The sequence below is a fragment of the Bubalus kerabau genome, chromosome 16 (assembly GCF_029407905.1).
Source record: "Bubalus kerabau isolate K-KA32 ecotype Philippines breed swamp buffalo chromosome 16, PCC_UOA_SB_1v2, whole genome shotgun sequence".
NCBI classification, from domain to species: Eukaryota; Metazoa; Chordata; class Mammalia; order Artiodactyla; family Bovidae; genus Bubalus; species Bubalus kerabau.
The window spans coordinates 60964514-60979285 of NC_073639.1; the positions used below are offsets into that span (position 1 = coordinate 60964514).

The following is a 14772-nucleotide window of genomic DNA, read 5'->3' on the forward strand; positions in this document are numbered from 1 at the left end:
GTGCAAGGGGATAACAAAGAGCTCCCTGATATTATGGGAGGTGACACACACCACAGCGAAAATTCAGCCAAGAGAGGGCCGCCCTTACAGCAAAGGCTGCCAAGAAAAAATAAAAGGTGAAGGCCCTGTTTAGTGCAGATCTGGTTCACTATTGTAAAAATCATCACCGTGGGAGGCTGGAAGGCAGTAAAGAAACTCAAAACGCCCAGGCAACTTCTGATAAATGACGTCATTTATCCTGTTTTCTAAATGAGACTCCAACAACCATAAGAAAATGAGAGGAAAACTGGATTATAAATTAAAACTCAAATGTACCTGTACAAGCCTTTACTCTGGGTCACTAAGGTTTGGTCTCTGTTGAAGCCAGGACTCTGGAGAAGGTAATCTACTTGTCCTCACAGCTCCACAACCTACTTTGGGACATGGGTATCAAGAGATAATACGAAGACAATCACTTGAGACCAAGGGAATTGCTTACAAAGGTTTCCTAGGACACATAACGTCTACTGATTGCTCAGAGATGCTAACACTTGACCCAAATACTTTAACATCTTAAGATGGCAACAAGAATATTAAAGCAAACAATCAGCCAATAAGTCATCTGTCCAATCTGGACAGTGAAGGAACGTGAGCAGGGCAGGCTGTTTCATCAGGATTCATTTAGGGAGATTGTGGGTTTAATGGCGGTCACAGCCTTCTTTGTCTCCAACCTGGGCCAGAGCTCCTGGGAGCTGACAAGGTTTCATGGGTTTGGAAGGGCCAAGGTGAAACACTGGCATCAGCAACAAGAGTGTGATCTGAGTTACAGTGTACAGATCACTGATGACTCCACCATCCATCTCACCTCCCCACAGACCACAGACAACCCAGATCATCAGCTGGCAGCAGGGACCACCTCATCTACTTGGGAGCAGGAGACAGCAGTGAACTACACACTGACATTTCTGAAATGAGCACTTCGTGTTCCAGACTGAGCTAGAATAAATCTGTGTGAATAAACCACTTGTCTAAACAACATTTGAAATCAGTACCTTCAGCACTTTATGAATATGAAACACTCTCCCTGCTCCAGCCCCGTTTACTGCAGTGCACGTTATCTCTCACGCAAACTTTTCTGTCTTTCAGCCGGTGGAATGGATGGAACACACCAGACGTAACACAAGACATTCGTTTCTCCAAGAAGGCTTAGAGTCCGGAGAATGACTCTTCTTCTGCTAGGACCTCTGCCCCAAGCTTCTGGGGAAGCAGCGAACTGCACTCGACAAGGAAGGGACCTATGTGATCCACTGATCAGATTCAAAAGGTGAAAATGGATTGCAGAGGGTACCCCTTCCTGCTCCTCGCCATGGAAGAAAGACCTACAGATAATAGAGAGAGCTGTCTCTTCAGAGGAGGCTTTAAAAGAGGGGAAAAAAAAAAAAAGACAAAGCATAAGCAAAAAAAAAAAAAAAAATTGGTAAAGCCAACTCCCAATGCTCCAGAGAGTACAACAGTCTCAGGGTGACGGACGACTGGAAGAAGTTGGTGCAGGGAAAGAATGATGCAAGGCGGGACGGGGCTGGCCACGAGAGTGCCTTGCAGAATCCACCACAGTGTTCTCCATCTGCCAAGGCCAAGGAGCCATTCCCAAGTTAAAAATTTTCTATTAAGAAAACAAGACAAAACCAAAAACCATTCCAGAAAAAGGGTCGAGGGAAGAAGAATACTGGAGAACATCAAGCCGCTGACCTCCGGCGGATCACAAAGAGCCCACGCTGAAGCTGGCCCAGGTAAATCCTCATCTTGGTGCTATCGCTTGTCTTCCTCACCCAGATCTGTGGGGGAGAAGGAAAAGGAACAGGATGAGAAGGCAGTACTGAGGGACACATGTTTCAAAGCACAGGGATGTCTGCATGAACTAGGTGCCAGCAGACAGCTGGCAACCTCTTCCTGTCAACCCAAGAGGCCTTCAGAGGCACCTCCGTAACCTCTGGCCTCCACTGCAGACAGCAGGCATCCGCCCTTGAACTCATTTCTTCCAGTCACCTCTTTTACAACTTTGAGTACAAAAATGGAAAGCACAGTGATCCTGAGTTTCTTTTTCATTTCTGCCTCCATCTTAAGGACTCTTTCTGGTTTGGTTTGATTACAGCGTAATTAAGACATTAAGACACACATATTGATAAACAAACTTCCAATCAAATAGGAAAATATTTTCCTTGACCCAACGGACTTTCATGGTACAACCTTCCAGAGCTCTAGTTTCCTGGCAATTAAGGCTAATGGTCATAACAAGAAAGGATAGAAAAATTAACAACAACAAAAAATGCCTGTAAGTGAGTGAAAGTCCAATAAGGATGCTGAGAAGGCAAAATTAGCTTAAGACAGTCCTTCCCTCCTGACAGTATCATTCTCCCACAGATGCGGTCAGATGTCTGGCACTGGACAGGGCATGTATATTCTTCCACAGAACTGAGAAAGAACTCTTCCAGCGGGGGCCTGCCAGAGCTGCCAGGGGCACTCAATACACAGCATCCTGCAGCCAGGGAGGGGAAGGAGGGCTACCCCTCCATCACCCACCCCCCCGAGGGAGGAATTCCTGGGGGCCAGGCACTGTGATGACCAAGCTGAGCTCCTTCATTCTCAGAAAAACCCTCAGAAGTAAGTACTGGCATCATCCCCACGTCACAGAAGAGCAAGGCTGGGTCCACTTGTCTGATGGAAGCCCTGGCACACAACATCAAGGCCCCTTGCTCTTCCTTACTCAACCACAGCGCCTCACTCTTGTTCTCACCTGTTCTCTCAACCATGTCCCTAACATGCAATCAGATGGAGATAAAAGTGTAATGTAAGTCTTTTAAAGATCTGCATCTCACCATATATGCAAGTGCAAGTTCACAGATCTCTCTCCTCTTTCCCCCATTCATTTTTCAGACTTTAAAAAAGCTTATTCAAAAAAGTCACTCAGTCACGTCTAACTCCTTGTAACACTACAGACTGTAGCCGGCCAGGCTCCTCAGTCCATGGAATTTTCCAGGCAAGAATACTGGAGTGGGTAGCCATTCCCTTCTCCAGGGGATCTTCCTGATTGCATTGCAGATAGACTTTTTACCATCTGACCCACTGGGGGGGTGGGGGGACACACATAGAATATTTTCAGTTTCATCTCAATTTCCTTACTGTGATTATTTAACAACACAAAGACTTTAGTCAAGTACACTGGTTTAAACATAAAGACCTCACATGAAGCCAAGCTTCTAAAGGACCTTGTAGAACCATTTTAAACTGAAAGCTGACTCCAAGGAGGGCTGAACAAGCAGGCAGTCACCAACATGCTCAGACCCACGACCCACGCACCAAGTCTGCCCACAGTCAAATTATGCAGCAGCCAAGTAGCTTCAGTGTTGCTTAGGATTTGACCTAAAAAAATGAGCGGAAATATTTCCAAGAATTGAGAAAAATTTCCCCATTGCCAGAGTTGCAAGGCTCCAATGCACTGAGGCTTCTCCCCTCCAGGAGACATATCTCAGTCTCACTGTTCCCTTGTCAGATCTCGCTGATACTCTGTGAAAGGGAGACAATCTTCAAAAGAAAAAAAAAAAAAAAAACCCCACCTAACTTGCATTTCTATTTTCCTGAAAGTCCTGAGGTGTCACAGCACAGGTTCTGAAGTTAGGTTCAGGTACCAGGAAGCCACATGTGCCTTGTACAGTGGCCCATAGGGCCAGGCACATGTGCTCTGCTGTGAAGTTGCAAAGCCTACTGCCAGGGAACAGCAGGCTTCTGAGATGCCCTGTTCTGACTTGGCTTGGGATGACACACAGATCCCAAGCCTAGAGAAAAATGACATTCATTTATCTGGTAGGCTCTCCATAACTACTAAGTAAACAATCATTCTGCAAACTAGTCACACTGGAGGGCATTTTCAATTCAGGAAGCTAGGAGAACAGAATAGGCTTAAGTTATTTTATAATCCAGCTTCATTAGATTTACTGTGCACTGGCATGAAAAAGTTGGAGGGTAGACACATAAAAATCAATTTCTTTACAGACATTTGTGGACTGATAAAAGATCAAGCCAAAACAGCTATTAAAGTTTTAAACTGTTTTTTGACTACTAACAATACCCAGTTACACACTGCTGACAGCCTGCTAATGAAGGGCCAGCAGGAGAACTCACAGACCAGTCCCATCGTCCTCGGCCTCAAGACCCTCTGAGCTGACTTTCAACCAGCCACCATCCCACAAGAGTAACTGGAGGACACCAGTCCCTGAAGATATGAGCCTAGCATCTCCTTGCTCAGAAGCACAACAGGACATGCAGGATTAGAGAGATAGCAGGCGAGGAGTGGTGTGTGGGTCAGAAGAGACCACCACCCATTTACTGAGCACTTACTGTGTGCCAGGTGCCTTGTTAGATCCTCAGAGCGAGAAACAAATCTGAGTACCCATAAGAGCTCGAGAGAGAGAACAACAAAGACAAGCTGGCTCCACAGGCAAGTCCCATCCTCAGTGGACTATTTCCTTAAAAAGTGGCATGATTTGAATGTGCAGACAGCAAACTGACTTGCCTTGTGTTCCTTCGTGCAGTCTATTTCAGTGGTGCCCAACTCAACTACACTGTAGGGAGTTCACAATCACAAGGAATATACAAACCCACATATACTGTAATCATGCAAAAGTAAGAGATTTTCAAGAGCAATATGTGCAATTTCTGCCTGAAAGTGCTACCTTTCGAATCTAACCCACATACAATATAGTGGGTACAGTGATTCCACTGTACTTCCATGGTGGTACTTGCATTGCAGGTTTGTCCCCCTTTGCATTCCTAAAGGGTGAGGGAGTTCAGTCCTTACTTCATTGGCCCCGACAGAGCTGATCACACAGCTCAGTTTCTGGTTGTCCTTCGACTCCAGATAGATGGCTTGGCTCTTATGGTACCTGCCAGAAACAAGACATACACTTATTTTTTTAACCACCTTTTTGAGATATGATTGACATCTGAAATGTGGTACATATTTAATGTACACAAATAAGTGAGTTTGAGGATAAGTACATACCCATGAAATCATCACCACCAGTCATAAACATGTCTCCTCCCAAAGTCTTTCCCACCCTCTTTATTATAACTATAGTTTTGTAGCTTTTTTTTTCTTTTTTGGTAAGAATATTTAACATAAGGGCTTTCCTTGTGGCTCCGCTGGTAAAGAATCCACCTGCAATATGGGAGAGCTGGGTTTGATCCCTGGGTTGAGAAGATCCCCTGGAGAAGGGAAAGGCTACTCACTCCAGTATTCTGAGCTGGAGAATTCCATGGACTGAATAGTCCATGGGGTTGCAAAGAGTCAGACATGACTGAGCAACTTTCACTTCACTTTCACTTAACCCTCTTAAAAATTTTAAGTATGTAAGTACTGGCACAAATTTAAGAAAGTAATAAAGAAATGAAGAAAAGGAGGGAAGAAAAAAAAATACCACAACAAAAAATATAATTAAAGGAGTCTTAATTTATATGTGAGGAACAGCCTGGATTTCAGGTTTAATTTCAATGCTTCCATCCTTGGATTAGACAATCTCCTAATCTTCTACATCTAAAATCTACATTCTTGGTCTCACTGCAGAGTGGAAAAGGGGGCCAAGGAAAGGGCTGGAAAACCAACTCTGTATTTAGTTTTTTATTTAAGACTATGTGACCCACTTCACTAGTGGAGCTGATGGAATTCCAGCTGAGCTATTTCAAATCCCAAAAGATGATGCTGTGAAAGTGCTGCACTCAATATGTCAGCAAATTTGGAAACTCAGCAGTGGCCACAGGACTGGAATAAGTCAGTTTTCATTCCAATCCCAAAGAAAAGAAATGCCAAAGGATACTCAAACTACCACACAATTGCACTCATCTCACATGCTAGTAAAGTAATGCTCAAAATTCTCCAAGCCAGGCTTCAGCAATACGTGAACCGTGAACTTCCAGATGTTTAAGCTGGTTTTAGAAAACGCAAAGGAACTAGAGATCAAATTGTCAACATCCACTGGATCATTGAAAAAGCAAGAGAGTTCCAGAAAAATATCTATTTCTGCTTTATTGACTATGCCAAAGCCTTTGACTGTGTGGATCACAATAAACTGTGGAAAATTCTGAAAGAGTTGAGAATACCTGTCCACCTGACTTGCCTCTTGAGAAACCTATACGCAGTTCAGGAAGCAACAGTTAGAACTGGACATGGAACAACAGACTGGTTCCAAATAGGAAAAGGAGTACATCAAGCCTGTATACTGTCACCCTGCTTATTTAACATATATGCAGAGAACATCATGAGAAACGCTGGGCTGGAAGAAGCACAAGCTGGAATCAAGATTGCCGGGAGAAATATCAATAACCTCAGGTATGCAGATGACACCACCCTTATGGTAGAAAGTGAAGAGGAATTAAAAAGCCTCTTGATGAAAGTGAAAATGGAGAGTGAAAAAGTTGGCTTAAAGCTCAACATTCAGAAAACGAAGATCATGGCATCTGGTCCCATCACTTCATGGCAAATAGATGGGTAAACAGTGGAAACAGTGTCAGACTTTATTTTTGGGGGCTCCAAAATCACTGCAGATGGTGACTGCAGCTATGAAATTAAAAGACGCTTACTCCTTGGAAGAAAAGTTATGACCAACCTAGATAGCATATTCAAAAGCAGAGACATTACTTTGCCAACAAAGGTCCGTCTAGTCAAGGCTATGGTTTTTCCAGTGGTCATGCATGGATGTGAGAGTTGGACTGTGAAGAAGGCTGAGTGCCGAAGAATTGACGCTTTTGAACTGTGGTGTTGGAGAAGACTCTCGTGGGTCCCTTGGGCTACCAGGAGATCCAACCAGTCCATTCTGAAGGAGATCAGCCCTGGGATTTCTTTGGAAGGAATGATGCTAAAGCTGAAACTCCAGTTCTTTGGCCACCTCATGCGAAGAGTTGACTCATTGGAAAAGACTCTGATGCTGGGAGGGATTGTGGGCAGGAGGAGCAGGGGACGACAGAGGATGAGATGGCTGGATGGCATCACTGACTCAATGGACATGAGTCTGCGTGAACTCTGGGAGTTGGTGATGGACAGGGAGGCCTGGCGTGTTGTGATTCACGGGGTCATAAAGAGTTGGACATGACTGAGCGACTGAACTGAACTGAAGCATTCTTTAACATGCTACTTAGAGCTGAAAACTCAAGCTTCCAAGTCAATTTATTTCCTGAGAACACTATGAAAAGAAATAGAATCATAGAGTCAATTAGAACAGCAACACTGGTTGACACTCAGCTTTAAAGTTGCTTTTGGCCAGGGATTAGTTGGTAAACTGGGTCAGGGGACCTCCAGAACTCTAAATATGTTAATATTACAGCACATGAGGAAAGGGTGAACTGATTCACGGCAAAACTCAAACTTGAGTTTCCCTCCCACATCTAAGCCAATCATCCCATGTAAATGGTAAAGTTGTGAGTAATGGTTAGAATAAAAACAGAAGGGGAGACTATTCACAGCTACTCTATGGGGATTATGAGTTATTAAAGAGATAAAAAACACAAAACAACATGCAACTAGCCTCAAGTCACCCTGATACTACTTTCTAAGTACTTTAATAAAGAAAGGTCATGGGTGGGTGTGGTATAGAAGTATATAACTAGTGTGAAATGTGCTCAATATACTGCTAAGTCAAGAAAAAAGCTACATCCATTATGTTCCTGGGCGCATAACACAACATAATGTGTGTTATGTGTGTATCATATACACAGAAAAAAACCAGGTAAGCTTATATATTAAAATGTCTACTAAATATATATTAAAATTTCACCAAAATATAAAATAAAAACCTCAGAAAAGAATGATATTTCTTTCATTGCATGGTTTTCTTCTTTTCAGAATAAATAGGTACCAAAGTGTGAAAGCATTAGTCACTGAGTCATATCTGACTCTTTGTAACCCCATGGACTGTAGGCCACCAGGCTCCTCTGTCCAAGGAATTGTCCAGGCAAGAATACTAGAGTGGATTGCCATTTCCTTCTCCAGGGGATCTTCCCGACCCAGGTATCAAACCTGGGTCTCTTGTATTGCAGGCAGACTCTTCACTGTCTGAACCACCAGGGAAGCCCCATTACTTGTATTAAAAAGTATGCTGTACTTTCTTATAAGCCACAATACTGAAAAATACCAAAATAACCAAAAAATGGTAAGAAGAAAACTTAATGTTAAAAATTATGTCTTAATATCTGTTAAAGGCAATTCTGGGAGATAGTCAGAACAGCTGTCCTGGGATGCACTGTATCTTCCTTCCGATACACTCAGCATCCAAATGCCAACACACCAGCCTGGCTTTAAAGTAGATATCAGGAGTAAATGCAATCTGGTCTGGTAAGCCTGAGAAGCGGTCTAGGACTTACATAACCGGCCACCTCTCAAATCTGCCTGCTCTGGGGTCACTGAACCTTGGTGGCTTGAATGCCCACCACTGCTCACATGCTCTTGTGCCTACTGTGTGCTCCACAGAAGAGCTGACTCCCAAGTCCTTCTGAAGCCGAGGCTCTGGGACCTCTGGGGGGTTCTCTCCCATCACAAAGTGGTCCTGGGGAACCATTATCCCTGGATATCAAATCTACTAATTACCCAAATTCTCTGGGAAAAAACAAGTCCTCGGAAATTAAAGTGCTCATACATAGTGGGTGATAGGAGGGTTAAGTTTCCAAGATGAAACCATAAAGTATATGGCAACCTTACCATACAAATTTACTTGCTAATTCTAAATACTTATTAAAAAAATAGCAGAAAATTCAAAATATGTTCAAAAAATGTTTTAAAAAAAAGCAACAAAAATTGAGTTAAATTAGTAAAAATGTATCCTTTTTTTAAAAAAACCAATTAACTTGTTTGATAAGCTACAACTCATCTCTGATGAAAAAATATTTTAAATAGCCTCAGAGAAGAAGCCCCAAACATCAAATTGACTCTATTACTAATGGAAATTCTGACCTGGGGGAATTTCTACAATTAAGTCCCTAAAGTTTTGCCTCTACTATTAAACCCAATGAACTAGAACCACAACTACTATTATTGAAGAAAGCAATTTCTTTAGAAGGTGGGTCAAAAAGTGGGGCAGAGAAGGGGTAGAATTAATTTAATTTTGTATCCTCCTGGGAATCCTGATATTAATGTTTTATTTCCCCCAAAAAACGACTGCCATGTTACAACCACAGGACTGCAAGGAGTCCCAATTCCAGCTGTAAAGAGGCACTGCTGGGGAGGTGGGGGTGGGTGGGAGGCTCAAGAGGGAGGGGATATACATACACTTATAGCTGATACAAGGTGCTGTACAGCAGAAATCAACACAACACTGTAAAGCAATTATCCTCCAATTAAAAATAAAAAAAGAGTCACTGCTTTGAGTTATTAGTAACAGCCAGGCCGGAGGGTTAAATCCACCCGTGCAAGTGGTTGATTTCACTGGATTCACTTTAGCAACCCCAGATTTAAAGTGAGGGGAGAAAATACAGTCCCCCGGCACAGGCACCATCAGTGAGTCACCTTAAAATCTCAGCTACTTTCACAGTGCTTTCTAAGGAGGGTCATTAGTACAAATCAAAATGTGAGGAAAACCTCCAGCAGGACATAAAATATCTTAAAAGCAGTGTACCCAGAGGCAAGGGCAGATGCTCATCTTCCCAAGTGAAACGTAGCCTGATAAATAAGCGTTCAAGCCAAGATGGGCAGCCCAAATCACACTCATTGTGCTGAGATCATTTAAAACTCAATGAAATGTGTTTTGCCAGAAATACTGTTTCACAAAAATACTTCACGCCACTGGCAAGAGCAGAAAGCAATTCAGATGACCTCTCGGTCACAGGCCAGGATTACTGAGAAAGAAGGAAGAATGAGAGCCTCCAAACTGACAAGGACACAGAGCCAAACATCAGGAGCCTGGTCAGACATGAGAGGCCAGTCCTGCACTGGGAGTGTACCAGCCAGGATTCCGGCAAACACACTTTCCAGATCCAGCGGAAAGGGAGGGGCCCTCTCTCAGCAGATGTGATGTGAACTCTAACTGGCAAGGCCACAGAAAAGGAACACAAAGAATGCAGAAAACAACAGTCATCATACTTAACAACAGAGTAAGCAACCTGAAAGTCACTGAAATTATCAGATGCTTCCAGACACTTGAAAGATCTCTGCTGCCACTGGGAGAAAGACAGTGAAATTCCTTCCTAATGTTTAGGTGGTTGGACACATCCCACCTGACCACGGTCTATACTGTGAAACCCCCATCACTGTGGATCCTTTCTTTAGAAAAACAAAGAATTTTATTTTACTGCCTTTTCATATCTCGTAAATCTGAGGACTAAGCCTTAGGAGAAGGAAGACAGAAAGTGACGCAATGACAAAATGAACATCATCTGAAATATCACAGGGCTTTAAGACTCACAGATTCGTAAAGATGTTAGTGATAAATCTCATCATCTTTGAAGATGGTTCTTATGTGTGGGCTTGATCTTTAAAGGTTATTTGGTTTTCATTATTAGAAACATTTTTCATCTTATTTTGCCCCTTGATGTGTTGAGTTGTCGGGGCCTGCCATCTAGTGGTGCTGTGTTCTGACAAGCAACCCTAGGAAACAAGACAACTGGCCTTTTAGAAGGACACAGAAGAATCAAATGACAGGGGCAGAAGTCACCAGGGTCAGGCTCACAGACAGACCCAGCCTTCATCCTCTACTGGGTGATTAACTCACTGTACCCTTACGGGCGAACTGATTTACTTCAGGCACCACTAGGTCTCTGGGCATTTTTACCAACTTCAGGCATTTAACGTTGGGGCTTTTTTTTTTTTTTTTAACGAAACCTCAAAACATTCAAAATAATCATAACTAATTTTTGAATTTTGGTTTAAATACTGAAACTCAAAACATTATATAACCATTATAAATGGCAATTACAGAGACCCTACAATAACCCAGAGAAACATTCTCCATACAAACAAGTAGAAAGGCAGCATGAAAACATGCCTGCCATGACTTACCCTGAGCAACAGTATGCCTACATGTGGGCAATGAATAAAAGGAGGAATTGAGAATTTAAAGAAAAGGTGGCAGGGTCCAGGTGACTTGACACCTAGCAGATGCCCAGTCACAGAGCAAACAGTAGGAAACCTTTACAAAAAGAGCAAATGCATGAATAAGGTTTTTCATATTGTTTTGCTATTTCCTTCCCAATGACCTCAATGGTGGCCTGAAGGTTTCAAACCATCTTCAATCTAAACTAGTAATGTTTTAGGCTACACCTTTCCCAGGCACTTTCCCTGGAACACTTGTGCTGCAGGATGTGGTGTGTAAAAGGGTGCACGCATGCTCAGTCACTCACTCATGTCCTACTCTTTGCGACCCCACCAGGCTCCTCTGTCCATAGGATTTCCCAGGCAAGAATACTAGAGTGGGTCACCATTTCCTCCTCCAGGGTATCTTCCCAACCCAGGGATTGAACCCACATCTCCTGCACTGGCAGGCAGATTCTTTACCACTGAGCCACCAGGACGGCCTGTGTCAACGGTACCATGTAAAAGGGTACCTTGGTCAGATAAACAGTACTGAGTAACATCTCATAAATTCACAGTGTACATTAGCGTATCAGAAGACCCGGAGTGCTACAATGACGAAACCCACTGATCTTAGTTAACACAGCCGCTGCCCACACTCACCTGACCACAGAATCTTTTCTTCCACAGAACCCCTATTAATTTCAGCACGCAGAGGCCGCAGTTAAGGGGCGGCAGAGGGGCACATAAACCCTGACCCCAGTCGACAGGGGCACCACAAAAGATGTAAGCCTATAGGATCTAGTATGGTGGCAGCAGCATGATCAGAACATGTTTTGGGGAACACTGCCTTCAGAGATCTAATAAGCAGCATCAATCCAAGACTCCTGACACACTTCTTAATGTCCCTCCACCTTTAGTTAAGCAGCAGCCATGCTCTGAAACATTAACTAGAGACAGCCCCGGCCCTCTTTCCAAACGGTTCTTTCGAGATACTAATGAGTAACCTATGTTCACACAGAACTTACCATCTTTTATCGTAGTACAGTTTGCCATCTTCTATCCGAGCTTCAAATCTCTGTGCTGGAGACTCTGCAGGGGTGGTGGGCAAGTGTTCAGGAGAGGACGGGGATGCTGGAGGAACCAAAGAGATATTCCCATGACTACGCGTGTCACAAGCATGCGAGTCCATCCACTAACATGCTTTAAGTGAAATGCTATTTAAAAGGGGGTAAGGATCCTCATGATCCTCAAGTTCTTATCATTGTAATAAATGAAAATTCAACAAAATTCTTGTACATCACATCTTCAAAGCAACTCTGTGAGCAGGCAAGGCAAAGATTAACCTCCCCACGGAAGAGAAACTGAAACCTGAGGCTCAGGCAGGCTAAGGATGTGCCCAAGGTGACTGAGGGTAGGACTAAAACACCACTGACAATCAGAAGCTCCAATGGGCAAGAACTAGAAAAATCTCTTTAAATTTATAAAAATTAAATCATGCCTAGAAATATTTATTAAGAGATAGTGCAGGTTATTGGGGGTATGTATCGAGTCAAGCTAATAGCGCTGATAACTAAAATGGGTTCAAATCATCTAAATTCACACACTTACTCACAAATTCGCCCCACCAGGCCTTTAGACACTCAGGACCTCTCTCCAGACCATGGTGGCTTTCAGGAGGGAATTATTTAGAGTGGGAAGAATCTTGTTTCCTTTCGCAAGACTCGCCTCATAGAGGGATGTGTAAGCAATCGCCATGTTTAAAAAAAACAACAACAAAAATGCCTTGCCAGTCCAGAGTTCTATTTTGCAGCCTAGCAAAGACCCTTGAGTGCTGCTCTGAATGAAGCACCCTAGACACTGGGCCTGTCTCTTCTGTAAGTTGGGACTGGGAGTAGCCCAGTCCCTTAGAAAGGTCCTTAGAAGAACCAGCCTGTGAAAAGCCACTGGATAAGCACACCTCGTGCTGAACTCTACCAAGCGACTAACACTGAATCATCCTCTGATTTCATTTTCAGAAATGGATCTGTGCTGACATCTTATGCCTAATGCCTACGAAGGAAAGAAAAAGATCATATGTCTTTTTTACAATAAATCCTAAGAAAAAGACAAAGGTACCTTTAACATAGCAAGGTTAAAAATAAAAATCAGGGGAGGATGAGCTTAAAGGTCCCCTTTGGTTATCATGATGACTGCTCTTAGGTAAATGATGAATGTTTTATTTTTGAAAACCATGACAACTCCTTGTCAGGCATTCACATGCTTTTCCAACAATACAATAAAAAGGCTGCACAAATGCTTGTAACATCATGCACTTACCTGGTCTCTTGGGTGACTTCAGCTGTAGGAAGAACAACAAAAAAATCTTAGAGAAAATCATTTCAGGTGCAACTTAAGGTGTCAAAGGTATCACAGTGATTTCACAAGCAACATGTGAACAAAATAAAGCCCGAGCTTTCAAGTAAATTTAAAAAAAATCACACTGTACCTTATTTAACGTTCTTAGATCCTCCATGATCTGCTCATCTGTTAACAAATAGTTGAGCTGGGGTGTTGAGAGTTAAAGGAAAGTGTCTAAAAATGACAATTTCCAAGCAAACAGAATTCAACAAAATGGTGTCAGCCTTTGAGAATCTACCAAGTGAGAGGAAGTTCCACCATGTTCCTACAGTTTGCCTCTTGGAACTTTCTGATCCTCCTACTCAATGTGGTGGAGTCAGGTATGTAAAAGAATCCACATTCCCCCATCTAACAAATGTCGATGGTTAAGACGGTGAAATGAGACTCCACAGGTAACTAGAGTAACAGTGAGAGCCCAGGACACAGGGAAAAACTTCACCTGCCACTTGTGAAGTGCTTTTGTCCCGAAGATCTGAGACTTCCACACACATACATAATCTTGCCTAGCAGCTTCAATTCTCGGCTGGGAAGATGCAGGGACCTGAAGTCATGCCCTGTCTTCCTGGCAGATAAATAAGAAAACCACTCTGTACAAATGGCTATTTATTATCTCCTAGAGAAGATAAACAACACCCCCTCTCCACCCGCCACATATCCCCTTCCCATTCTTATGATGAGAGGGGTTTCTTGACGTCTAACTAAACTCTTTTTTGTTTCAATTGAATAGCAGTTTGCAATCCACCGTTTGGGGGATATAGCTGACTGAAGTACAAGAGGCAGTTACTGTTCTCATTTGCTAAGTAGAAAAATCAAGGGCACATGAAATTTTCAGCTGTCCCGAATCTCCAAGTGAGTGTAAAAGGAGCCCAGAGTCCCTTTCCAAATGACTGCTCTCTGCAACTCCCTCCCACTCAAAGCAGAAATGACTGAGGACTCATGGTCATAAAATGGCCACCCTCTATCTCATGGACAAATATATGTGCTTTCCAATCTAATGACAATTCCTGTAGCACAATGGCCATGTTCAGTCTATCAAAAGGAAAAGCAAAGGATTCCATGGTCTAAAGGAAAAGGCGTGATGAAGGCTTGATGCGAGTGGATATCAGGAGCAGGTTTCCTCCTCTTGTCTGGGATGGGGACAGGATCATTCGGTCGCCTCCGCAACTTTCTGGTCATGATGGGTTTCACTTCCATGGAATCTGTGGCAAGAATGGAACGGGTAAAGCTATCCAACTGCCACCTGAAGTCTGCAAGAATCCACAGTAGGACTATCAGCCCCAGAGCCACCCCGTCAGAGTTGTTTTATGGGGGACGTCCAGTCCACGCATGACCTGAGTCAGACGCCG

The 14772-nt window shown here is 43.2% G+C and overlaps 1 protein-coding gene across 1 annotated transcript in view; it reads right to left on the minus strand.

Annotated features, from left to right (window-relative positions):
• Positions 1-1623: 1623 nt before the first annotated feature.
• The window catches only part of SUDS3 (SDS3 homolog, SIN3A corepressor complex component), a 31651-nt gene continuing 18502 nt past the window's right edge, over positions 1624-14772 (minus strand). The window contains exons 7-12 of the mRNA XM_055550063.1: positions 14530-14625; positions 13515-13576; positions 13346-13367; positions 12055-12160; positions 4835-4919; positions 1624-1814 (exon numbers count right to left, since the gene is read on the minus strand). Of these exons, the coding sequence (XP_055406038.1) occupies positions 1716-1814; positions 4835-4919; positions 12055-12160; positions 13346-13367; positions 13515-13576; positions 14530-14625 (470 nt within the window). The 3' untranslated portion in view covers positions 1624-1715. The remainder of the gene's footprint in view (positions 1815-4834; positions 4920-12054; positions 12161-13345; positions 13368-13514; positions 13577-14529; positions 14626-14772) is intronic.